The 26,956-nt window shown below is 49.1% G+C and overlaps 2 protein-coding genes across 3 annotated transcripts in view; one reads left to right on the forward strand and one right to left on the reverse strand.

Moving 5' to 3' along the window:
* LOC134396271 (alpha-2-macroglobulin-like) overlaps positions 1 to 11,096 on the forward strand; it is a 92,197-nt gene extending 81,101 nt beyond the window's left edge. For both annotated transcript variants that reach the window (XM_063122690.1, XM_063122691.1), the window contains exons 30-37: positions 965 to 1,194; positions 3,079 to 3,297; positions 5,304 to 5,431; positions 7,333 to 7,423; positions 8,295 to 8,363; positions 8,887 to 8,989; positions 9,250 to 9,291; positions 10,887 to 11,096. In XM_063122690.1, the coding sequence (XP_062978760.1) occupies positions 965 to 1,194; positions 3,079 to 3,297; positions 5,304 to 5,431; positions 7,333 to 7,423; positions 8,295 to 8,363; positions 8,887 to 8,989; positions 9,250 to 9,291; positions 10,887 to 10,912 (908 nt within the window). In that variant the 3' untranslated portion in view covers positions 10,913 to 11,096. The remainder of the gene's footprint in view (positions 1 to 964; positions 1,195 to 3,078; positions 3,298 to 5,303; positions 5,432 to 7,332; positions 7,424 to 8,294; positions 8,364 to 8,886; positions 8,990 to 9,249; positions 9,292 to 10,886) is intronic.
* A 10,871-nt stretch (positions 11,097 to 21,967) lies between these two features.
* LOC134396316 (uncharacterized) overlaps positions 21,968 to 26,956 on the reverse strand; it is a 35,909-nt gene continuing 30,920 nt past the window's right edge. The window contains exon 8 of the mRNA XM_063122764.1: positions 21,968 to 24,134. Coding sequence (XP_062978834.1) covers positions 22,162 to 24,134 — 1,973 coding nt within the window. The 3' untranslated portion in view covers positions 21,968 to 22,161. The remainder of the gene's footprint in view (positions 24,135 to 26,956) is intronic.

The raw sequence follows: 26,956 nt of genomic DNA on the forward strand, positions 1-26,956 counted from the left end.
TCATTATAATTGGTTTTCTAGTGGCTTAATTAGCTTCATTGACTCGGGAGCTGAACTTTGAGACGTGTTCATCAGCCTTTTTGAATAAGACAATTTTATGGCAATAATATACTGTAGATTTATGTTCCTTTTTACCTAAGCCGCCTTTGGAGGGTTTTTCGTCCTGGCGGGTGGCCTAGAGATATTTTAAAGAAACACAATGAAACGGCCCCCAAAACACCCCATACTAAAAACGATGCAAAGTGTGTTAGGTATGGTGACCCTATGGAAAGGAGGACAGGGCTCCTGCATCTTTCACAGTTGCATTGAAAAAAGAATTTCAGCAGGTGTCATTTGCATGCATGCCGCACCTGGTGAAGTCCCCTCTTCATCACCACAATTAAAACTGCAGGAGCTATACTAGAGTGACCAGATTTAAAAGAGGGCAGGGCTCCTGCAGCTTTAACTGCAGTGATGAAGAGGGAATTTCACCAGGTTCCACATATATACAAATGACACCTGCTGAAATTCCCTTTTCAATACAACTGTTAAAGCTGCAGGAGCCCTGCCCTCTTTTAAATCTGGTCACTCTAGGAGGACAGGGTTCCTGTATCATTATCGGTTGTATTGAAAAGGGAATTTCAGCAGGTGTCATTTGTATATATGGAGAACCTGGTGAAATTCCCTCTTCCTCACAACAGTTAAACTTGCAGGAACCCTGCCCTCTTTTAAATCTGGTCACTCTAGTATAGCTCCTGCAGCTTTAACTGTTGTGATGAAGAGGAAATTTCACCAGGTTCCCCATATATACAAATGACACCTGCTGAAATTCCCTTTTCAATACAACTGTTAAAGATGCAGGAGCCCTGCCCTCCTTTTCATAGGGTCAGCCTACGTTAGGGAACCGGGGCTGAGCAAGGGGACCGATGAGTGCAGAAATGATCGCGGATTCCAATCTCGCTAACCGTTCCTTCCGCCTCTGAAGACAGCGGTGCCCTTCATTGGCAGCGGCCTGAGAAGCTGGTGGAGCACAGCGACACTCCGTACTTTCAGCCCCGCGCTCCCTCTGCCGAGGTAGAGATGACGGCCTACGTGCTCCTTGCTTACGTGGCCAGGAAGCCGGAACCGATCTGGGAGGAACTGACGAAGCCAACGGAGATTGTCAGCTGGCTCAGCAAGCAACAGAATCCCAACGGGGGCTTCTCTTCGACCCAGGTCAGCCCCTTCCCTCCGTGAAAAAGGTGCTGGGGGTGGAAGGCTGGGATGGTGGGGGGCACAGCTGGGGTTGTGGAGCCATGCCCCTCCCCCCAGCCCCAAGCTCCTCCCCCCGAACCCCTGACCATTGGAATTTTGCTTATTTTGCTTTTGCGTATTTTCCCCATCCAACCCCAACTCTAAAAGGTAGAAATACCTCTCCTCAGGGAGTAAGAGCTTTATTAGTAATTTATTTATTACATTTATCTACTGCCCCATAGCCGGAGCTCTCTGGGCGGTTTGGAAAAGGAAAGGGACCTCTCGTGCAAGCACCGAGTCATTACTGACTCTTGGAGGGACACCAGCTTTCGCTGATGTTTTCTTGGCAGGCCTTATAGCGGGGTGGTTTGCCGTTGCCTTCCCGGGCCATTATTACCTTTCCCCCAGCTAACTGGGTACTCATTTTACTGACCTCTGGAGGATGGAAGGCTGAGTCGACCTGAGCCGGCTGCCTGAAACCAGCTTCCGCTGGGATCGAACTCAGGCCGTGGGGAGAGTTTCAGCTGCAGAAACTGCTGCTTTACCGCTCTGCGCCACATGAAGCAGTTTACAAAAGTTAAAAACAGTGAACATTAAAAACAAATATACACAAATTTTAAACCATCAAAAGCATAAAATCGACGCTATCCATTTAAAATAGGGGTGTGTTCTGCTCCGTTATGGATCCCCGGATCCAAAGCAGAGTGGGCCGATCCGGACCTCCTAAGCCCGGTTCTGGAACAGATTGGGGGAGGTCCGGATTGGCCCAGAGCAGTTCGGAACGGTCCAAAGCGGCTCGGACCATTCCGAAGCTTCGGAGGCAGGCAAGTGGGGAGGGGAGCTTACTGGCTCCTCCGTCCACCGCTACCGTGGTCCATGCGGCAACGGTGGCAGAGCCAGGTAAGTGGGGAAGGGGGGGTTACCTGGCTGAGCCGTGGCTGTAGTCCATGCAGTGGTGGACAGCGAAGCCAGGTAAGTTGGGAAGAGGGCTTATTCGGTCCTCATTTCCCCCCCTTCCCACTTTACCTGCCTCCGTTGCCTGACGTGGAAGCAAGGAAGTGGGGGGAAATGGGGGCCGAATATCGATCTGGACCTCCGGATCTTGCTCCGGATCCAGTTCCAGAGTGGATCCGAGGAGGTCCGGTTCGACCTGAACCGCTTTGGGCCCGATTCGGAAGGTCCAGAACGGGATCCGAAGCACTTCAGGGAGGGTGTGCACAGCCCTAATTTAAAACAACTATTCTGGGGTCACTTAAAAAAAAAACATGCCTCAGCCTGGGAGAAGAGAAAAGTCTTGACCTGGTGCCGAAATATAACAATGTTGGCACCAGGCGAGCCTCGTCGGGGAGATCATTCCATAATTGAGGGGCCACCACTGAGAAGGCCCTCTCCCTTGTTGCCGTCCTCTGAGCTTCCCTCGGAGTAGGCACTCGGAGGAGGACCTTCGACGTTGAGCGTAGTGTACGGGTAGGTTCATGTCGGGAGAGGCGTTCCATCAGGTATTGTGGTCCCAACCCCTCAGAAATCCTAGCACATCCTAGCTTAAAGATGTGCTGGGATTTCCAGGGGGGTTGGCCATGCTGCCCTTTGCCTTTACCCACCCCTGGAGTTCAGCCCAGAGAGCTTCTCTGAAAAGGAATCCGGCCCTTGGGTTAAAAGAGGTTCACACACACATCCCCGGGCAGGAGGTCAGGGATCATGACGGATGTCACCAAAGTTGGGTTTCCTGGGCTCAGAAATGCAAACCTTGACACCCATCCAAGGCAAACAGTGAAGACCCACCCCCTGTGGTCTTCACAAATGGGGATCCACGTTCCAGTGCCCACATCCCTGGGATAATCTCCCTCCCCTTGGTCTCGGTTTCAGGACACGGTGGTGGCGCTCCAGGCCTTCTCCAAGTATGCGGCCCTGATCCATTCCAAGGGCTCGCTAGCTGCAGACGTGACCTTGAGCTCTGGAGACCAAGTCCTGCACCAGTTCCACTTGGACAGCACCAACCGCTTGCTGCTTCAGTGCCAGACGATGCCCAACGTGCCCGGGGACTACACGGCAGTGGTGTCCAAACAAGGCTGCGCCTTCTTGCGGGTGAGCATCCCAGTAAAGGGCTTCTTCGTTCCCATGGAGGTTCTGGACTGAGGAGAAGGTCCAGGAGGCAGAAGGATTGCTTAACTTGTAAAAGAGGAGGCTAAAAGGAGACATGATAGAGGTGTACAAAATGATGTATGGTGCGGAGAATGTGGATAGGAAGGCATTTTTCTCCCTCTCTCAAAATACTAGAACCCAATGGGGTCTTCCCATGAAGCTGATGGGTGGGAGATCCAGGACAAATAAAAGGAAGGACTTCTTCACACAGCGGAGTTCAATAATGGAACTCACTACAAGAACTCACTGAAAGAACTGGGCATGTTTAGCCTGGAGAAGAGAAGATTGAGGGGAGACATGAGAGCACTCTTCAAATACTTCAAAGGTTGTCACACAGAGGAGGGCCAGGATCTCTTCTCGATCCTCCCAGAGTGCAGGACACGGAATAACGGGCTCAAGTTAAAGGAAGCCAGATTCCAGCTGGACATCAGGAAAAACTTCCTGACTGTTAGAGCAGCATGACAATGGAATCAGTGACCTAGGGAGGTTGTGGGCTCTCCCACACTAGAGGCCTTCAAGAGGCAGCTGGACAAGCATCTGTCAGGGATGCTTTAGGGTGGATTCCTGCATTGAGCAGGGGGTTGGACTCGATGGCCTTATAGGCCCCTTCCAACTCTGCTATTCTATGATTCTATGTAGTAATGGCCCCCAATCTGGATGGCTTTAAAAGGGGTTTGGATAAATTCCTGGAGGGTAAGGCTATCAATGGCTACTAGCCCTGATGGTTGTGTGCCATCTCCAGGATTCGAGGCAGTAAGCTTATGTGCACCAGTTGCTGGGGAACATGGGTGGGAGGGTGTTGTTGCACCATGTCCTGCTTGTTCATCCCTGGCCGATGGTTGCTTGGCCACTGTGTGAACAGAGTGCTGGACTACATGGACCCTTGGTCTGATCCATCATCAGGGCTCTTCTTATGTTCTTCAATTGAATGATCTTAACAACGGATGAATGTACCGTATTTCTTCAATTGTAAGAGGCCATCGATTGTAAGACGCACACTAATTTCGGTACCACCAACAGAAAAAAAAACCTAAGACACACCCGCGATTCTAAGATGCACCCCATTTTTAGAGATGTTTATATGGGGAAAAAAGTGTGTCTCAGAATCGAAGAAATAGGGTATTTGGTTCTGAGGTCAATATACAGAGAGTATTCTAGCAGTACATGAATAGCATCTTCAACTGATACAGAATTGCAACTGCATACTCTATCCTTCTTAGGAACCCCAATAATAATAATTATTTAATAATAATAATAATAATAATAATAATAATAATAATAATAATTGTTACCTTGTGCCAACTCACCCAGTCTGCCCATGGAAAAGCATTTAATCTTGCCCAAGCAAAGGCAATCCACATTTTAATATTTGGCAGGTCTATTTTGGAAAAGATAAATAAACGAGAATATAGGAGGCATAGAAACTATTAGATTGACAATAATAATAATATTAATAATAATAATAATTCAGTCTAGAGCAGTCAGGAACACAGAGCAACCGTGTGGCAATGTAGCTGCTCAGGAAAGAGGAGCAGACAGAGACCAGACCCTACCTGGGTCCCAAGGGACTCATTCTGATGAAGGCTGGGTGGCATGTGGGCTCTCCCATAGTCCCTCCGCCTGACTCCCTCCCTGAACGCTGCTTCTATGCGCACTCTCTGTGGATGTTAGGCACAGATCCTGCTGCAAGTGACGTTACGTCCGTGAGGATGTGGCGTCCATGGCGGGATACGGTGTAGGGACTCCGGTCATCAGGGGTCTGGGTTTGGGGTCCTCAGAATCCGAAGATCCCAGGTTGCTGCAGTGGTGTCAGGGCCCAGATCCAGCACCTTGGTGGGTTGTGTAAGTGGCCTCTCTCCCTCTTGAGTCATGGTCCAAACCTCTTCTGCATGCCTGGATCGTGGAAGATGTAGCCACAGGGAGAGAGACGTGTGCCGTTTCCTTTCCAGACCACCTTGAAGTACAACGTCCATCCGCACCACGAGGGTGCACCGTTCGAGTTGGATGTGTACACGGTTCCCGAGACCTGCACAGGAGCCAAAGCTGAAAGGACGTTTCAGATCTCAATCAATGTCAGGTAATCTCTTCCCAGCTAAGGCTGAGCAGGAATCGGAGCCACAGCATTAGCACTGGGTCAGGGGAGAGAAGGGTGAGGAGAGACATGATAGCACTCTTCAAATACTGGAAAGGTTGTTGCACAGAGGAGGGCCAGGATCTCTTCTTGATCATCCCAGAGTGCAGGATACGGAATAACGGGCTCAAGTTAAAGGGTTAAAGGTATGATCAGGAGTCTGGAAACAAAGCCCTATGAAGAGAGGCTGAAAGAACTGGGCATGTTTAGTCTGGAGAAGAGAAGATTGAGGGGAGACATGATAGCACTCTTCAAATACTGAAAAGGTTGTCACACAGAGGAGGGCCAGGATCTCTTCTCGATCCTCCCAGAGTGCAGGACACGGAATAACGGGCTCAAGTGACAGGAAGCCAGATTCTGGCTGGACATCAGGAAAAACTTCCTGACTGTTAGAGCAGTACGACAATGGAATCACTTACCTAGGGAGGTTGTGGGCTCTCCCACACTAGATGTTAAGTATATGAAAAGTGATACTTGCTTAGTCATTAAAATTGTGTGTGTATGGCTATCTCAGGGTTAAACAGAGAAAGACTATCTGTGTGCAATTACCTTGAGATAGAAGCTGTACTGGGAACCTTGCCAGGATTCTCTAAGATATCATGGTGTTAATGATATGAATATACCAAAGATCCTTGAGGCTGGGTTAGCCTAATCACAGCTGTATGTAATGTAGATAAGAACTGTGTATATGTGTATATAGCTTCTCACTCTTGTAAAATGGAACTGGACTGCACAGAAGCCTGAACTGAATAAACTAGCTCTGCTAAGTAAGACCTGCATGGTGTGCGTTTGTTTCCGAGCACAAACAGAATCCCAGAGAGAAAAGTTCTGGCAAACCCAACACTAGAGGCCTTCAAGAGGCAGCTGGACAAGCATCTGTCAGGGATGCTTTAGGGTGGATACCTGCATTGAGCAGGGGGTTGGACTCGATGGCCTTGTAGGCCCCTTCCAACTCTACTATTCTGAGGGCACCCTTGGGTGCTGAAGGGCTGGTACATCCTTTACAGAACTTCCACAAGCCCAGAGAAGAACTGGCCAGCACTTTTACAGAATACCAGCTGATATTAATATATGCACACATGTTGTAGATCACAAGATGAATATGAGCCAACAGAGTGATGTAGCTGCAAAACAAGCAAATGCTATTTTGGGCTGCATTAATAGAAGTATAGCTTCCAAATCGCGTGAGGCACTGGTTCCTCTCTATTCGGCCCTGGTTAGGCCTCATCTAGAGTATTGCGTCCAGTTCTGGGCTCCACAATACAAGAAGGACGCAGACAAGCTGGAGCGTGTTCAGAGGAGGGCAACCAGGATGATCAGGGGTCTGGAAACAAAGCCCTATGAAGAGAGACTGAAAGAACTGGGCATGTTTAGCCTGGAGAAGAGAAGATTGAGGGGAGACATGACAGCACTCTTCAAATACTTGGAAGGTTGTCACACAGAGGAGGGCCTGGATCTCTTCTCGATCCTCCCAGAGTGCAGGACATGGAATAACGGGCTCAAGTGACAGGAAGCCAGATTCTGGCTGGACATCAGGAAAAACTTCCTAACTGTTAGAGCAGTACAACAATGGAATCAGTTCCCTAGGGAGGTTGTGGGCTCTCCCACACTAGAGGCCTTCAAGAGGCAGCTGGACAACCATCTGTCAGGGATGCTATAGGGTGGATTCCTGCATTGAGCAGTGGGTTGGACTCGATGGCCTTGTAGGCCCCTTCCAACTCTACTATTCTATGATTCATCAAACTTTACGTCCTGAGATCTCATCTTCCATTATTTAGTGCTTCCTAGAAACGGGATGACAAAGGGCGCCTATGTGACTCTCTCCCCTTTCCCTCTTGGTTTCCCAGTTACACTGGCAAGCGCCACGTCTCCAACATGGCCATCGTAGACGTTAAGATGCTCTCAGGACACTTCCCGGTGAAGTCATCTGTAAAGAAGGTAATGGCTCTGTGTGTTTACCCCCCCCCCTCACTCACCACCCACTCCAAAGACCACGGAAGGCCTAAGAAATCAAGGACTACCTTGCTGGATCTCCCCCATATTTATTTATTTAATTATTACATTTCTATACTGCCCAATAGCCGAAGCTCTCTGCGCGGTTCACAAAAATTAAAACCATCATAAAACAACCAACAGGTGAAAAGCACAAATACAAAATACAGTCTGAAAAGCACAACCAGGATAAAACCAAGCAGCAAAATTGATATAAGATTAAAATACAGAGTTAGAACAGCGAAATTTAAATTTCAGTTAAAATTAAGTGTTAGAATACTGAGAGAATAAAAAGTTCTTCAGCTGGCGACGAAAGGAGTACAGTGTAGGCGCCAGGCAGACCTCTCTGGGGAGCTCATTCCACAGCCGGGGTGCCACAGTGGAGAAGGCCCTCCTCCTAGTAGCCACCTAGTGGCTACTAGATGGACACATAATGTCCATCTAGTCTAAAAGCAACCAGCCAGAGGTTCACAAACAGGACCTGAAGGTGGTGGCCTCTTTCCGTTATCGCTCTCCAGCTTTTGCTATTCAGAGGTAGACTTCCCCTGCACACAGAGGCTCCATTAAGCAATTGCAGCTGATGGGTGTTATCCTGACCATTCATCTCTGGTAGCGGCTGCTAGCCTCACATGTTGGTCAAGGGCATTTCCCAGCTCAGCCTGATGTTCCAGGACCGTACAGAGGGTCCTCCTTTCCCCCTCACCTCAAAGCACCTTCTGCTCCATTCCCTGGAGATCTCAGAGGATGGCAGGCAGGGTGGCTTCAGTCCATCACTCAACCACGGCAACAATAAAACTCTCTGTTTCGCCTCCTACAGCTGGAACACCAAAATCACATCAAGCGGACCGAAGTGAGCCCTGGACACGTCCTGCTGTATTTGGATCAGGTGAGCGAGCGAGAGGGCAGAGGTGCGGGGGCGAGAAAGCCGTTCCTTTGGGAGGGTTCGTGGGCAGGGTGAGGGTGCTTTGCCCTCACCCTCCCGCCTCGTCTTCCCATAACCTGAGAAACAGGAACGTGTTGATGAGCCACTGATGAATAGAACTGCTCTGACTGTCCACGACACCCTCTTCTTCTGATGGGGGAGAAATGCATTCGGCTTGCCTCCCATTAATGATTGACTCTGTGAACTGAAATGCACCTCTCCTCATCTCCATCCAGGGCAGTGAGAGGCATGCAAAGGAAGGCTCAGGTGGTGCTCTGAAGAGGCACTCTCCCTTCAGCAGTGGCACAGCCCCCCACCATGGCTGGCATCCTTGATGTTATCTCCAACCCGATATTGGAGATAACAGCAGGGGACATTCCTCCAGGGGGCTCCATGGGCTGGACTGGGTCCACAGGCAGGAAGCTCCACATTCCTGGACTATCTTCACCAGATCAGATCACAAATGACCCCGGCTGCTTTTCCACAGGTGACCAACAAGACCCAGAGTTTCTCCTTCGCAGTGGAGCGAGACGTGGCTGTCCAGGGCCTGAAGGCTGCCGTAGTGAAGATCTACGATTACTACGAAACAGGTGAGAAAGGGAACAGCTCCAGCAATCCAGACTTGCTCTGCGTATTTTATGCTTCTCCATTAACCCGTAAAGCAGCTCACCCCAAAAATGTAAAATGCCATACAAAAAGGATATTTATAAATATCCTAGAAACCAACCCTTAAAAGGAATGCACGATAAAGCAGGATGACGGTAGCAATAGTTGACTCCTGTGGAAGGATTTGTGGGAGGAAGAGGCAGGGAGAAAGACACACCTAACCATCTTTCCCTTGCATTTCCAGATGAATATGCCATCGACACGTACAGCGCCCCCTGCAGTACAGGTAGAGTATGAACCATGACGGCCTCTTGCTGGAACCTTCCATCCTGACCTTTGCTTCAAATGCTTCCCTCTCTCTTGGTGTGGAAGTCCCGGTTTGGGGCTCCCTGGAATTTGCCAAGATGGAACTCTTCAAGCGTCCGTGGCTTGGAAATGTAAAAGCTTCCTACTCAGTGGATGCTTCAGAGAGGGCTTTACAGAATTGCCCATTTCAACAGGGTGGGTTCAGGATGGCATTACCCGGGGTGAACCGCAAAAGCTACCCCCTTGCCAACCAATCCTGAGATCAACAGAAGGGGGCAAGGAGGAGGAGGAGGAGGGGCCTGGAAACAAGCCCTATGAGGAGAGACTGGAAGAACTGGGCCTGTTTCGCCTGGGGAAGAGAAGATGGAGGGGAGACATGAGAGCACTCTTCAAATACTTCAAAGGTGGTCACACAGAGGAGGGCCAGGATGTCTTCTCGATCCTCCCAGAGTGCAGGACACGGAATAATGGGCTCAAGTTAAAGGAAGCCAGATTCCGGCTGGACATCAGGAAAAAATTCCTGATTGTTAGAGCAGTATGGCAATAGAACCAATGACCTAGGGAGGTGGTGGGCTCTCCCACTCTAGAGGCCTTCAAGAGGCAGCTGGACAGCCATCTCTCAGGGATGCTTTGAGGTAGATTCTTGCCATGAGCAAGGGGTTGGACTCGATGGCCTTGTAGGCCCCTTCCAACTCTGCTATTCTATGATTCAACACGGTGCTTCTGCAGAACCTGGTGCCAGCACCGTTGAAGCCCTGAAGCACCAGGATCTCTCCTCCCCTGAGCTCGACGCAATCCCTTGCAATTCCCAACTTCCCACCGTCTAAACCGGGGCTGGGGGAACCTCAGCCCTCCTGGGGTCAAAATCCAGCCAATGGGTCCCAGTCTAGGATTCCCCAGAAGGCCCTACCCTTTTCCCCCTAGCTTCACCCCTTTTCTCCACAACCACCAATCTTTTCATGATTTCCGGCTGCTGTGCATCTTTCCCCCCTATTCTGAAAGGTTCGAAATGTCTCTCCTGAGACTAAGTCCCTGGCCCTGAGGGATTCAAGGGGAAATACGCTGGGATTCTGGCCCCGCCCCTTTTCTCTTCAGCTCTGCCCATCACTGGAATGTGGCCCCCGAGAGCTGAATCCGGCCCTCGGGCTGAGAGAGGTTTGACACTGGGGCTGTGCACCGCTTCAGATCGGAATCCCGCATCCGAAGCAAAGCGGGGTGATTCGGAAAGTCAGAATCGGAATCCGAAGCGAATCGGGGGTTGGGGGTTCCATGCACAGCCCTATTTGACACCCTGGCAGCGAACCCTCTGAAACGGACACCTGCATCAGAGGAGACCGTGAGCTAGTCAAGGTGCCCCACCTGGGGCTGTAGATTCAGGGCTACTGTGAAAAGGGCAGGAAACTTCTTTGGCTCATAGTTGTCTGGGTCAATGCAGTGTGTGTGTGTGTGCGTGTGTGTGTGTGTGTGAGAGAGAGAGAGAGATCGTTTGGATTTTCTGCCTCCAACACCTTGTGCCATCTCTGCCTGAATACTAGGCCTAAGGAGGCTTATTTTACACTCTTTTCTCCACCACAGGTGCAGCTAAACACGTGAAGGCATGAAGCATGAAGTCACGTCCATCACACACACATCCCTGCTAGATCCTGTTGGCATCTTCCTACCACCGGCCAATGTCAAGACAGAGTTCAGCAGGGAGAACAACGCAGAGACGGAATACCTGTTTTTCAGACACTGTCAAAAATAAAATAAAAAATAAAGATCTGTCCCGTTTCGTTTCCTACCAAATCTGTGTGACGTCCTCATTCCACTGTTTTATGAGCCCCGCAGCAAATGCTCCCGAATAACATCCAGAAGAATAAGAATTATGCTCCAAAATAATATCCAGAATAATAAGATGAAACCACCACAGGGATTGGTATTGGGACCAATACTTTTTGATTTGTTCATAAATGATCTGGAATCCGGAGTGAGCAGTGAAGCGGCCAGGTTTGCCGACGACACCAAATTATTGAAGGTTGTGAAAACACAAAGGGATGGTGAAGAGCTCCAAAGGGATCTCTCCAAGCTGGGAAAGTGGGCGTCCAAATGGCAGATGCGGTTCATATGTAGCGGGGCGCACCCTAGACCTGTTTTTTTTCCCAACTGGATGTGAAGATGGTGATCTGAAAGAAGCCAGATTCCAGCTGGACATCAGGAAAAACTTCCTGACTGTTAGAGCAGTACGACAATGGAATCAATTGCCTGGTGAGGTTGTGGGCTCTCCCACACTAGAGGCCTTCAAGAGGCAGCTGGACAGCCGTCTGTCAGGGATGCTTTAGGGTGGATTCCTGCATTGAGCAGGGGGTTGGACTTGATGGCCTTGTAGGCCCCTTCCAACTCTGCTATTCTATGATTCTATGATCAACCCCTTTGTCATGGTCAGATCACCACCTGCTGAGGTTTAGACTTACAGCAGCTTTTCCCCTCTGCAAGGGTGGGGGACCCATGAGGCTCCCGGAGGCTAATGGATCCAGATGGTTTCCAGAGGGCTCTGGGGAGTTTTCCGGTTGATAGGGCTGGTTCTCCTGTCAAAACCCTGGTTGATCTGTGGAATGCAGAAATTGGTTGACACGATTGCTCCTGAGCGCCCTCTCCCCTGTAGAGTTCATACGGCTCCGTGGTATACCCCAGAGCTGAGAGTGGTGAAACAAAATCTCTTACCAGGGACTGGATGCTGTCACACTTGGCTGTGAGCTGGGAGAGAAGACGTGGAGGTGCACCGGGGGGTGTCCGCTGGTTGAGCAGGTCATCTCCTGTAGGTTTTGAGGGAACCCCTGACTGGAAAATAGGGACAATTGAGGGAAAGAGGCCAGAAAGGAGCGCGTGCAGCAAATCGGAAAAGCACAGGAACACCCCTTACCTTTCCACTGGGCTAAGTGGGAGGTTAAGGGTATGGCCTCCACTTCCCCTTGCGGCCCCTCCCCCACGTAGGCATTACCTCACCTGTAGAGAAGTTGGACCCGGCGGTCTTTGCGCCTGGCGAACAGCTCAATTGCCCAGTGATTGACATCGGAGATTTCTTGGATCATCACTTTCTCGATGGAGACCATCGCCAGGGCGCTGCGTCTGTTCTCAAGATATGGTGTTCTGCGGGAACGTTCTGATACTCTTTAAGGCCGGGGACGAGCGCTTCGCGGCCGCCATTTTCATGGGCGTGGTGATGAGGATTCTCAGCAACGTCACGGTCTGCTCCAAAGTGGCCTCTAGGCAGCTCTCCCAAAGGAAGTGAAGTAGGGCCCGGGCCTTCTTGCAGCCGCTGAACTCTGTCCTCTTGTACAAGATGGAAAGCTCCGTCTTGAGTTGATTCTTCTCCAACATCGGATAAACTGCCATGGCGTCGTTCAATGCTTTCTGAGGGAAAGACACCTTAAACCATGGCTTTAACCATGGTGGTTAAGCCAGAAAGCTGGCTGTATTCAGAAGACACCTTAAACCATGCCTTTAATCACGGTGGTTAAGCAGAAATCCAGGCTGTGTTCAGAAGACACCTTAAACCACAGCTTTAACCATGGTGGCCTTCGTCTTGCCCTTGGGCAGCCTGGATCCCGGAGGGAATTCGGAGAACAAGGTTCCGATCGAATCCTTGACCAAATGGACGGCCTTCACGAAATCTGAGGTCGCTCTCCTCATTCCTACGGGCTCAAGGGGGGATCGCTGAAGCTGGTCGCTCAGGACCTTGGTGTGTGGAGTGATCCTGTGGAAAAGACGCAACAGGTACAGGAAAACACCATCTTTTTGCAACAGGTAAATAAATGCGCAGGCCTCATGGATTGTGGTGCCACCAAACTTTCCCCAATCTCGGATTACCTGGAAGCATTCGATGAGTTCCTGCCTCTTCTCACACACCGCGTTCACCCCCCGGATGTTGATGTTCCAGTGTGTCTGAGGCGAATTTGGGAGTCTTCTTCTCACAACTTTCTCCAGCAGCGCACTCCATTTCGGGCTACGGCCAAAGAAGGCCGGAAACCCAGAGAGGTTCGCAAAGAGAAGCCGAACTTCCCCGATCTGGGACGTTGCCTGCTGCATGACCGAGGTCAATTGATGCGCGTAGCAGTGGACATACAGGGCGTTAGGGAACACCTCACAGATCCTCTGGTGCACTCTGGAGGGCTCAAAACGCTTCATGCTCGAGCCGTTGTAGCTCTGCGCAAGGACTTTCTTCTTATCGCTCTCCTCGGGGAACAACTCCGTCAGCTGCTGAAGTAAGGCGGCAGCGACGGTTTCGGCCCGAGTGTCAGGCACTTCCGTGAAGCTGTAGAAGCGTTCCACCGGTGAGCCCGCTTCGTCCAGGAAGCGGATAATCAGAACGGTTTGGCGGCCGGTGGCGACGTCCGTGGTGTTGTTGGCTTCAATGGCCACGAAAGGGGTACTTTTCAACTCCCGTTTGATGTGGTCTTTGGCCACCGTCAGCATGCAGTCCAGCAGTTTGTCCTGGACTGACTTTAAGAGTCCTCTGACACCTGGACACTCTGCAGGTGAAGTTCCACAGTTGGATCCCACAAGAAGTTCCTTGATGGACCCCACAAGATTTACCAGCCCCCTGGAAATCTCTGGGTTTTCCGAGTTCTCCTCGTTGTCGTGCCCACGAAGCGCCAGTTCAAAGGCCCCACAGTAGCGTATGCAGTCAACGATCTTGAACAGGAAGTGCCTGTTCTTCTTCACTTCCTGGTTGTGCTTCCTCACAGAGGAACACCGGCTTCCGTCCGGTTGGTGCACCACGTCCGGCCTGCCTAACATCGACAGCTGCATGCAGCTCTCAATGTGGCTCCTGGACGCCTCGTGCTTCTTGGTCTTCTCAGTGAGATGTTTCAAGTCCCTGATGCCCGTCTTTGTCCATGCCTTCTCGCCACACAACAGCAAGCAAGGGAAGCAGAAAACCGCATCATGCACTTTGCTCCCACAGAGCCAGGCCTTGTGTTCGTACCACGACGAGGTGAACCTCTGGGTATATTCCTTGCCTCTTTCACTCGCACACTGATGGACCATCAGCTCGGGCATGTCTGGTCCCATCTCCTCAATTCGTAGCTGGTTGGCTACGCTCAGCCTGGAGAACGGGGTTTGTTGCAGGGCTTCAATGGCGTTAGTTGAGAACGTGATATACTGCCCTGGAAAGCAAGAAAATAAAAATAAGAATCTCAATCCCATGTGCTGCAACACTGAAGTTCTACGCACAGTCACATGAGCGCAAGACCCATTAAACAAAGCGGGACGTTCTCGTTGCAATACTTCATTCATTTTAATTTATATATTTAGCGTCAAAAAACCGATGTATTTTAACCAGCATGAACTTTGGCAAGCTAAACCAGTGAGGCACAACTCAGAAGACGCCTTAAACCACGGTGGTTAAGCCAGAAAGCCAGGCCATGTTCAGAAGACACGTTAAACCATGGCTTTAACCACAGCGAATAAGGCTTTTTGCTTTATTCACCATGGTTAAAGCTGTGGTTTAAGGTGTCTTCTGAACACAGCCTGGCTTTCTGGCTTAACCACCGTGGTTAAAGCCGTGGTTTAAGGTGTCTTCTGAACGGGGTCGGTGTGTGCTTTTTTAAAGCTCAATTTGGTGTGGGTCCCCGATTGGTCCGGTCACCAGCACTGATGCCCCGTAAGCAGCCGAATCGGACGGGGCCCTATCCGCAAAAGCAGAGGGGCTTATTTTATGCAAATTTCCATTTAAGAGAGATCGTCCCGGTGATGTTCAGCTGCTTTATATGTTATAAATAATATATATAAAAGCCCAGAGGCCTCCGCCAAGCCACTTATGCAAATAGCAGAGAAGGCAGAGGCAGTGGATTGGCCTACTGGTTGGTGAGGTCACAATGCTGCCTCTGCATTCTCTCCTATTTGCATGTTTAAACATTCTGAGCTCACAGAGCCTTCGATGGAAGTGCCAAGAAAAATAACTGCCATCTAGGGAAGTTCCAAGATAGAAGGCCAGAGGGCGCCTCCAAACCACTTCCAGGTTTTGCCCTCTGGCGCTATCTAGGGACGTTCCTCGGAACTGCGGCCTTCTATGGAAGTTCCAAGTTCCGAGAAATAGTTTTTGCCCTCTGGCGCCATCTAGCAATGTTTCTCGGAACTGCGGCCTTCTATGGAAGTTGCAAGTTCTGAAGAAAGATCACTGCCAGGAGCTTCTGGCCTAGCAGAGGGGCCAAACCCCACTAATCTCACCAGACTGCTCCTCTACACCTGTCGTATGATGGGCTTTTTTGCTAGTCTATATATATAAAAGCGCCATCTAGGGACGTTCCTCAGAACTGTGGCCTTCTATGGAAGTTCCAAGTTCTGAAAAATAGTTTTTGCCCTCTGGCGCCATCTAGCGATGTTTCTCGGAACTGCGGCCTTCTATGGAAGTTCCAAGTTCCGAAGAAAGATCACTGCCAGGAGCTTCTGGCCTAGTAGAGGGGCCAAAACCCACTAACCTCCTCACTAGACTGCTCCTCTACACCTGTCATATGATGGGCTTTTTTGCATATATATATATATATGCACCCACACCCACAGAGTTATTGTTTATATTAGGTATAGGAAATAAGTAGGCCTCAAGGTACTTACAATTAGTAGAGGGGAGTTGAATGCCTGTGTGTTGATTGGATGGTTAAGGGGGTGTGCAGATTGGCTGAGTAAGAGTGGGAGGAGCTAGAGATGCATCTATACATTATATAGTTAAGTGAGTGAGATGAGTCCAACCCCCTTTTAAAGCCATCAAAATTGGTGGCCATCACTACGTCTTCCACTGTGTGAAGCAGGCCTTCCTTTTATCTGTCCTGAATCTCCCACCCATCAGCATCATGGGATGACCCCTTTGGGTTCTAGTATTATGGGAGAGGGAGAAAAATGCCTCCCTCTCCACATTCTCCACGCTGTGCATCATTTTGTGCACCTCTATCATGTCTCCCCTCAGCCTCCTTTTCTCCAAGCTAAACCATCCCAGTTGATGTCACCTTCCCTCAAACGGGAGATGCTCCAGCCCCTTCATCATTTCAGTTGCCCTTTTCTGCCCTTTTTCCAGATCCATAATATCCTTCTTTAGGTGTGGTAACCAGAACTGTACACAGTACTCTAAGTGTGGTCGCACCATCGATTTGCATAAGGGCAGTATGATACTGGCTGTTTTATTCTCAATTCCTTTTCTTATAATGCCTAACATGGAGTTTGCCTTCTTCACAGCGGTCGCACGCTGGGTGGACATTTTCACCGAGCTGTCCATCACAATCCCAAGATCTTTCTTGTTTGGTCACCGCCAGCTCAGATCCCATCAGTTTTTACTTGAAGTTGGGTTTTTTTGCCCCAACGTGCATCACCTTATACTTGCTTACATCCGATCATACACCTAAGTAGGCACCTGCTGAGCTTTCGTCTTCATCAGAGTCCTGGACAAAGGGATCTTCTCCTTCATCCAGCCAGGAGAGGAGGTCTGTCTAGGGAGTTTCTTTCAAAGAAAGAAAAAAGCTTGTTACTTCCAAGACTGGATGTCCCGATCTCAACGTTGGCCTGGAGCAGCTTTGCAACGCTGAGGCTGGAGGAGCAGCGTAGCTAAGGCTGGTTCCTGCTTAGCCTCCTCTTTCATTTTCTTCAAGCAAAGACATTTACATTTAGACAGGACTGTGGCTTCATGAGCCGATCGGACACTTTTAATTTCATGGCTTGTCTGTATATGTTCTAATATATGTCATATACATCTGTTTTAATGTGGCCTCTGGTGGGGTCCGGGTTTTGTCTGCTGTTCTTTTTTACTGTGACTTGGAAAGTTAGAAACATTTTTAAAAGAAAACGTTTTACTGTATTTTTATTGTTATTCGCTACCCTGCAGGCCACATGCATTAAGGTGGTTTATAAAGTGAAGTAACACAGTCTCATGATATATCTAAGGGCCATAACCATAATTGCTTTTATCAGCTTAGGTTGATATACCAACTACACCCTTATCTGGACAGAGATAGCCTAGCTACAGTTATCCATGCTCTGATAACCTCTCGCTTGGATTACTGCAATGCGTTATACGTGGGGCTGCCTTTGAAAACGGTCCGGAAGCTTCAGCTGGTACAAAACAGGGCAGCCTGTTTACTAACAGGGACTGGCCGGCGAGATCACATTACGCCAGTCCTTTTACAACTTCATTGGCTGCCAGTCCAGGTCCGGGCCCGATTCAAAGTGCTGGTATTGACATTTAAAGCCCTAAACGGTTTGGGGCCAGGTTATTTGAAGGAACGCCTCCTCTCGTATGTACCTGCCCGGACCTTAAGATCATCTACAGGGGCCCTTCTCCGTGAGCCCTTGCCAAAGGAAGTGAGGCAGGTGGCTACTAGGAGGAGGGCCTTCTCCGCTGTGGCACCCCGGTTGTGGAACGAGCTCCCCAGAGAGGTCCGCCTGGCGCCTACACTGTACTGCTTTCGTCGCCAGCTGAAGACCTTTTTATTCACTCAGTATTTTAACACTTAATTTTAACTTAAATTTAAACTTTACTGTTTTAACTCTGTATTCTAATTTTGTATCAATTTTGCTGCGTGGTTTTTATTCTGGTTGTGCTTTTTATATTGTATTTTGTATTTGTGCTTTTAACCTGTTGGTTGTCTTACTATGGTTTTAATTTTTGTGAACCGCCCAGAGAGCTTCGGCTATTGGGTGGTATAGAAATGTAATAAATAAATAAATAAATAAATAAATAAATTGCCCAGTTACAAATACCCTTTTTTGGGAGGGGGCAAAGTTCCTTGAGAGGGTGGTGTGTGGCGTCACCAGCCTCTGTGGCATCTATTTTTAATAGGGTTGTGCACCCACCCACCCAATCTGCCTCGGAGGCCGCTTCGGAGACCGCAAAGCAGCCCCAGTTTGGCTCGGGGATGCTTCGGGGGTTGCCTGACCCGACTCGGCACCGAAGCGGAGGTGAGATTCGGGCCCTCCGAGGTGACTCGGACGTTTCTCGGTGCTGGCTGTGCAGCAGGCACCCAGAAAAGGCTCCCTTTCCCCACTTACCTGCTGCTGCTGTCCGCCACCTCTGTCCTTGTGGCTGGTGGCTTCCGCTGCTGCCAATGCATATGGCAGCAGAAGCCGCCAGATGCAAGGATGACAGCAGCGGAGGGCCCTTACCTGTGGCCTCTGCTGCCGCCTCCATCCTTGCATCTGGTGGGCCGCCACAGCCTACTTCCGGTCATATGCATTGGCAGCAGCTGCCAGACACAAGGACAGAGGCGGTGGACGGCGGCGGAAGGCGACAGCAGGTAAGGGACCGCCAAGGGCCGCTCAAAAGCGCCGAGGTGCCCCAAAGCTTCGGAGCCAATTGGCTTCAACTTCGGGGCACCTCAGTCTTCGCCTAAACAGCCTCAGAACTGAGCCGAGCCAACTCAGCCCACCTTGGCTCAGATTCGGGGCCTTGGCCCAAGGCGCTGCACAGCCCTAATTTTTAAACCTCTCCTTCACTGCTACCACCCTATTTTTTATATTCTAAAAGAATCAGGGAATAATAAACTTTGTGTGTGTGAGTGTGCGTGTGTATTGTCCACCTGAAGTAACACATACGACTGAGCAGACAGTGGTTGATAAAACAAACTAAGAATTAAATTTATTCATATAGGAAAAGATTTTAAAAGACACTTTTAAGATTATTCTAAGTTATAAACATACATCTATCTCCCTCAACCTCCCAGGGAATACTAACCACCTCCAAATCCTGTAACCCCACTTTCCTAATACTATTCTGAAGCAAGCCTCTATTAAACTCCACTCCCTCCTACCTTCACTGACTCTCTAACCATGAGCGACTCCTCTAACTGCCCCAAACCTCCTTAACTGTCTCTCACTGCCCCCTCCATTCAAATCAACCAACCAATCAGATGACGCCATTCACGCTGCTCACCATTCTAACTCCTCCCTCTCACTTACTTAACCATTTCCTGAAAAGAAAAGGATTGGCCACAGCAAATCCAAACCTGAACCAAACACTCAAATAAATATACACATATAAACAATAGCATAAATTATCGTTTTGTCACAGCGGTGGTTCAGCAGTGGACTTCTTGGACGACACCCATCATCTCGACCAATTCCAGTCTAGGGTTTGGGACAAAACTGGCGTTGGTTGTCCTGATGGATGACGACTTGTGGGACAGAGATAGAGGAAGCACAAGACTATGGAGCCTGCCTCGTCTCTTAGTGTGTTTTGATACCATCAACCACAGTATTCTTTTGGGTCATCTCCAAAAGCTAGAAACGCCGTAGCTTGTTGTAAAAAATTAACCCAATCACAGGAAGCGTAACCCATCATGGCTAGTTCACGTTTGCTCACCCTCCTCCTCCTTCTCCACCGCCATCTCCCCTCTCCGTCTGTTCTGTGTCTGTCCTCCTAGACACACAAAGCCAACCTGTGCCATTTGATTTCCTCTCAAGGAAACCTTACCAATAATAAAGCTTTCAGCTTTGCAGCACATTCTCCCGCAGTAATTACACCCCCACTGTAAGCTCCATCCTGTTCTGTCTGCTCCCCACTCCCTCCACTGAGATCACCGAATCCTTTCCTTATCAAGTAACAACCACCCCCACATCCCCCCTTCCATCACCCAGGGTCTACTGAAATATTTTTCCCAGTCTTCATAGAATCATAGAATAGCAGAGTTGGAAGGACATCAAGTCCAACCCCCTGCTCAATGCAGGAAACCACCCTAAAGCATCCCCAACAGATGGTTGTCCAGCTGCCTCTTGAAGGCCTCTAGTGTGGGAGAGCCCACCACCTCCCTAGGTAACTGATTCCATTGTCGTACTGCTCTAATAGTCAGGAAGTTTTTCCTGATGTCCAGCTGGAATCTGGCTTCCTTTAACTTGAGCCCGTTATTCCGTGTCCTGCACTCTGGGAGGATCGAGAAGAGATCCTGGCCTTCCATTGTGAAGCACCTGCATGGACAGGTGACATAGGCTGATGTGTGTGGCACAGCACAAAACAGGATACATTGGCTAAGTGCTTTTCTGGGCAGCTTGGAAAACACTCTTGCAGAGTTCAGAGCAGGGTAGTAATATATCCGAGTAGAGATGTAAAATTTCCAGAAATTTTGAAGCCATGGAAAAGCCCCGTTTCCCCCCTTTCTCTGGGGAAAAACAGAAATTTTCAGAAAAACTGAAATAATGCAGTATTAGCACATTTTACAGATTGAAAGTCGCTTTGTTACTTTTGGAACATAAAATGTAATTAAGTTCAAGTTGGCTTGGCATAAAATTATTACATTTGGTACATCAAAAGTATAGTGTATTCAAACAATTATTACAAATTGAATTTGCTTTTTTATTTTTGGTAACAAATGGAGCTACAAGCTCCTGAACTGTGAGGAACACCTGAACTGTAAGGAACCTCTTTGGTTTTGCCAGTTTATGAGGAGCAGGCAAAAAATAACTTAAAAACAACAACACAGAAAACCATCAACATTAGTAACAAAGAAAATGATTTCATAGAATCATAGAATAGCAGAGTTGGAAGGGGCCTACAAGGCCATCGAGTCCAACCCCCTGCTCAATGCAGGAATCCACCCTAAAGCATCCCTGACAGATGGCTGTTTAGCTGCCTCTTGAATGCCTCTAGTGTGGGAGAGCCCACAACCTCCCTAGGTAGCTGATTCCACCGTCGCACTGCTCTAACTTGTCTCTGCAAGTCCTCCATAGTGTCCAGCAGTCATAAAGCACCCATTCCCATAAAAGATCTGAGAAAAAGTGGGGGGGGGGACCATGATTCAATGAATTTGCATGAAATTTCATCAGACTCATTTCCTGAGCTATAGCTAACCACTATCAGTTTCAGTCCCTGCTTCAGGGGCAGTGCTGCCCCCTAGAGGCGGACATGCATCTTGCTCTTGCATTGGAGAGTTGTAGTCTCAATTTGCAACCTAGGACTTGCTTGTCCTCGGCGCACAGAAATTGTGATAATCTGATACTGTACACATAGCTTTTAGAAATCATTTGGAGAAGTAAATATATGAACACCTTGTCTTAAATATTGTATTCATCATGCTAAAATAAAACATCCCATAATCCATTTTTCTTCATCCCCCCCCCCAAAAAAATTTTGGACCCCCCCCCCCGCAAAAGGCTCCGGGGGGAAATGGGAGAAAACCCCCAGATTTTTCCGGGGCTTCATATCTCTATATCCGAGGTAGGAAAGCCAGCTGAATATCTTAAGGCAGAAAAGACTATCCCAGGTCCTGCCTCGGATATTCTTTTTTGCATTGAGATATGTAGCTTGCTTTCCTTATAGAATCATAGAATAGCAGAGCTGGAAGGGGCCTACAAAAACAATGGAAGGTGAGATCTCAGGACGTAAAGTTTGATGAATCATAGAATAGTAGAGTTGGAAGGGGCCTAAAATGCCATCGAGTCCAACCCACTGCTCAATGCAGGAATCCACCCTAAAGCATCCCCGACAGATGCTTGTCCAGCTGCCTCTTGAAGGGCCTCTAGTGTGGGAGAGACCACAACCTCCCTCGGTAACTGGTTCTAGTCATACTGCTCTAACAGTCAGGAAGTTTTTCCTGATGTCCAGCTGGAATCTGGCTTCCTTTAACTTGAGCCCATTATTCCGTGTCCTGCACTCTGGGAGGATCGAGAAGAGATCCTGGCCCTCCTCTGTGGGACAACCTTTGAAGTATTTGAAGAGTGCTCTCATGTCTCCCCTCAATCTTCTCTTCTCCAGGCTAAACATGCCCAGTTCCTCGTATATATTACTGCCTTGCTCTGAGTGTTTTCCAAGCTGCCCAGAAAAGGACTTACCTGATGTATCAATGCAATGTTACAAGGGTAGGGGGTGAGCAATAGGGGTTGGAGAGAAAGAGAAAGGCTACTTTGAAGCCACGTCTCTGCCTTGGGGGCTTTCTGCTTCCATCCCAGTTGGGGCCTGCTGGACAGATGTCCTTGGCTGCAGCTGTGTTGCAACAACTGGATCAGAAAGTCCCTGCCCCGGGTGTGGTGCATCCAAAAAGTCTGTGGTAGGTTCTCCCGGAAGGTCAGGCTTAGGAGACATGGGATGAGTCAGTGCGGTGCCTTGTGGCTGATGGAGCAGAGGCACTGTGGCGGGCTGCAGACCCTGAGCAGGAGGGGACAGGAACTGCCGTGAGGGAGCACAAGCGGGTCGGGCCTGCAACCCTGGAGCAGCTGCTCGCAGGGCCTCCGCCAACGTCCGCAGAACTTCCGTCTGCTGCTTCAGGACGGCGTTCCGCTCCCTCATGACCCGCTCAAACATACGATCCGAGGCGTCCAAGCCGGCGCGCAGCGACTCTACGGAACTGCGGATGCACTCCACGATGGTCTGGGTGGACCACACCGTCAACAGACGTTCACTGGCTCGCCTTCGATTCTCCTCAGCGTTCTGGTCCTTGAAAAGTTTAAACGTGCACTCACTCGACGCTTCGATGGTGTTCACCAAGTCCCGAGCGAGCTGTGCGCGGTCGAATTTCCGCTTGTTCCGTACACGAGGGGTCTCCTCCGCGTTGCTTAGTGGACCCTCGGTCTCCGCCGCTGCCTCCCTGGGTTCAACAGCCTCTGCGGGTGTCTCCTCCTCTGCTGGTGGCTGAGGCCTCTGTCCAATAGGTGGATCTTCTGGTCCGGACAAATCCTCCATTGTCGGGAAGCTGGTAAATGTGGGGTCACAGAGTTCTGCAAATGGGTGTCCCAAACCCAGTTCGAGAGGGGGTATATTGACACACCCCTGACCTTGAGCCAATTCTGGAAGAATGGCTCTTAGCAGATCAATTCCCACCTCAGGTGGGGGCACTCCGGAACGAGCGATAGACTGCATCACCATCTTGTCTAGAGCCGCTATAGTTGGGTACGTGCGCTGGTCCTCTTCTTCTTGGGGCAAGTGCCTCGATGGTACCCGACCCTCTTCAGGGCAGACATCCGTAGCTTTCCCAGGAAACTCAAGCTCCAACTGCAATTCCCTAGGGACGGTAGTCCACACTTCTTCCCGAACGGCATTGACGACGTCCTTCGATTTAGACGAAGCATCCTCAGATTCACGTTGTGCCCGGAAAACCAGCTGTGAGGCACAGGGAGATTTTGTCAGATCCGTAGCCAAGGATGTGGGGCTGGTTGTACTGGAAGAGCAGGCTGGGGGGCTGCTTGTCTCTGACATAGAATGAGCAGCTTGGAGGGACAACAGCGAAGGACTCAGGGGGTGTACCGTAGGACGAAGCGGCTCAATACGGAGCACCTTATGGTGGGGACCCCTGTTGGTGGATCTGGAGACAGAAGCAGATGGGACATTCCGCTGCTTTGGTGTACCGGGCGGCCAGGGCGCATTGGGTTCGATCTGTGAGTGTCCCTCTTTTTGTGCAGACGCTTGCCTTGACATCCCTGGAGAAAAGCAGGTCTCCTCGGGACGACGCCTGACTCTCGGCGGGTGCGGCAAGGGAACGCCGCCGCCAAAGGTATAACGGGACGTCACGTCCTTCCTGCCCAGCAGAATAATCGCCAGCTTGTCGTAAAACGTCATCGTACGAGGCTCGACGCCGGACTGCTGGTTGTGTCTGCGGATTTCCTTAAACTTCTTCTTCAACGCGTGCAGCTTTTCCTTGCACTGCGCAGGGCTGCGGGCGTACCCCCTTTGCGACATCTGTTTGGAAAACCAGGGGTACAGGCTGTCATGCCTGCTGGTCTGAAGGTGTTCCTGAGCCTCTGGGCTGATCCAGAGGTTGATGAAAGTGCCGATTTCCTCGTCGGACCAGAACTTGGCGCGTATCCGCTGGTGTTCTTGGGCGGGCGGCGTCTCGGGGGGTGCCACTGCCGTCAGCCACTCTGTGTCTTGCGATGCTTCTGCGAAGGGATCGGGTGAGAATAGTGAGGTTGAATGGTCAACTTTTTCCTCCTCCTCCTCCTCCAGTTCCATTCATGAGCCTGGGGACCAGGGGGCTTTCCTAGCCATGGGTGGAGTGTGGACCTGTTCCAGCAGCTGGAAGTAAGGCCGGACTAGTTGAGGGGTGAACTGTTCCCTGGCGGGGGGCAGCTATCGCTCCACCAGTTCCCACGCCCAGAGAAGGGCGTTAAGCTGGATGGTAAATTAATTGTTTTTACTGCTTTTAAATTATTTATTTATTTATTTATTTATTACATTTCTACACTGCCCAATAGCCGGAGCTCTCTGGGCAGTTCACAAAAATTAAAAACATTCAAAGTATAAAACAACAGTATAAAACCATACTATAAAATACAATAGAAAAGCTCAACCCGCGAAAAACAGCAGCAATGCAAAATTACGAATTTAAAACACCAAGTTAAAATTTATCTATAGACGGTTAAAATGCTGGGAGAATAAAAAGGTCTTCACCTGGCGTCTAAAAGCATATAACATAGGTGCCAAGGGAACCTCCTTAGGGAGCTCATTCCACAGCCGGGGTGCCACAGCAGAGAAGGCCCTCCTCCTGGTAGCCACCTGCCTCACTTCCTTTGGCAGGGGCTCGCGGAAAAAGGACCCCTGAGGATGACCTTAGGATCCGGGCAGGTACATACGGGAGAAGGCGTTCCTTCAGATAGCCTGGCCCCAAGCCGTTTAGGGCTTTAAATGTTAATACCAGCACTTTGAATCGGGCCTGGACCTGGACTGGCAGCCAATGAAGCTGGAAAAGGACTGGCGTGATGTGGTCTCGCCGGTCAGTCCCTGTTAGTAAACGTGCTGCCCTGTTTTGTACCAGTTGAAGTTTCCAGACCATTTTCAAAGGCAGCCCCACGTATAATGCATTGCAGTAATCCAAACCAGAGGTTATCAGAGCATGGATAACTGTAGCTAGGCTATCTCTGTCCAGATAAGGGCGCAGTTGGTATATCAGCCTAAGCTGATAAAAGGTCTTCACCTTTTTATTATTATTATTTTATTTATTGCATTTTTATACCGCCCAATAGCCGAAGCTCCCTGGGCGGTTCAATTATATATTGTTTTAACTTGGTTCATGGTTTAATTTGTTTCTAGCTGTGTATATTTATTGTTTTATACTGTATGCTTTTATCTGTACACCACCCTGAGATCTTAATGATATAGGGCGGGATACAAATGTTTTAAATAAAATAAAATAAGTAAAATGCCAAAGGAAGTGAGGCAGGTGGCTACTAGGAGGAGGGCTTTCTCCACTGTGGCACCCCGGTTGTGGAACGAGCTCCCCAGAGAGGTCCACCTGGCACCTACACTGTACTCCTTTCGTCGCCAGCTGAAGACCTTTTTATTCTCTCAGTATTTTAACGCTTAATTTTAACTGAAATTCAATTTTTGCTGTTCTAACTCTGTATTTTAATCTGATATCAATTTTGCTGCGTGGTTTTATCCTGGTTGTGCTTTTTATACTGTATTTTGTATTTGTGCTTTTAACCTGTTGGTTGTTTTATTATGGTTTTAATTTTTGTGAACCGCCCAGAGAGCTTCGGCTATTGGGCGGTATAAAAATGTAATAAAATAAATAAATAAATAAATAAATAAAATAAAATGGTAAATTACAGGACTGTCTAATAAGGAGGGAAGATGGGGGGGGATAAGGGGCATTGGTGGATATCACTAAGGTTTGGTTTCTGATAACCAATACCAAGGGTATAACTTCGGCTATTGGGCAGTATAAAAATGTAATAAAATAAATAAATAAATAAACTGTACTAATTTCAGAGTGGATATGGGATTAAGGGTGTAACTTCTTTTGTTCCAGTAGCCTTTCAAAAACTTGAGAATTCGGGCTTGTTTTTGAGAAAGGGCAGAGCTAAACTCGTAAACTTTGGCTTCCAATTCACTTCAGAATCCAATATAAACTTCTCCTGCTAACCTTCAAAGCTTTTCACAGTCTAGCTCCTTCCTATCTCTCCTCTCTCATCTCACACTATTGCCCTGCTCGTGCTCTTCGCTCCTCTGATGCCATGTTTCTCGCCTGCCCAAGGGCCTCTACTTCCCTTGCTCGGCTCCGTCCATTTTCTTCTGCTGCCCCTTACGCCTGGAACGCTCTTCCAGAACATTTGAGAACTACAAGTTCAACCGCAGCTTTTAAAGCTCAACTAAAAACTTTTCTTTTTCCTAAAGCTTTTAAAACTTGATGTTGTGCAGACTTTATACTGTTAGTTTTACCCTACCCTGTGCCTGCTTACCCTACCCTGTGCCTGTTTGCATTCTCTTCCCCTCCTTATTGTTTTACTTTGATTTTATTAGATTGTAAGCCTATGCGGCAGAGTCTTGCTATTTACTGTTTTACTCTGTACAGCACCATGTACATTGATGGTGCTATATAAATAAATAATAATAATAATAATAATAATAATAATAATAATAATAGTAAGAACAGCCGCCATTTTCAAGGTCGCTCAGTAACGATAAGAGAAAACCCAACTCAACACGGGGTGTGTGGAAAGTCGGTCACTGTGGGAGTTGGGGGAGCAGATGGCACCAGCAAGTTTGCAAGTAGTGGTCAGTTTTTTTGCTGCTCTGACCAGGCGGCTCCTAAGCTCTTTTTGAACAAGCCATGGTGCCGGGTTTGCACATCACAACAAGCCACTCCGGGAACAAGCCACCGTGAGCAACCGGACAACAAGCCATGGGTTCTCAGGGTGGTTTGTCTGTGGTAAACAAGCCACAGTGCTGGGTTTGCACAACAGAACAACCCATGCTGACA

Source organism: Elgaria multicarinata, chromosome 3, assembly GCF_023053635.1.
Source record: "Elgaria multicarinata webbii isolate HBS135686 ecotype San Diego chromosome 3, rElgMul1.1.pri, whole genome shotgun sequence".
Taxonomy (NCBI): domain Eukaryota; kingdom Metazoa; phylum Chordata; class Lepidosauria; order Squamata; family Anguidae; genus Elgaria; species Elgaria multicarinata.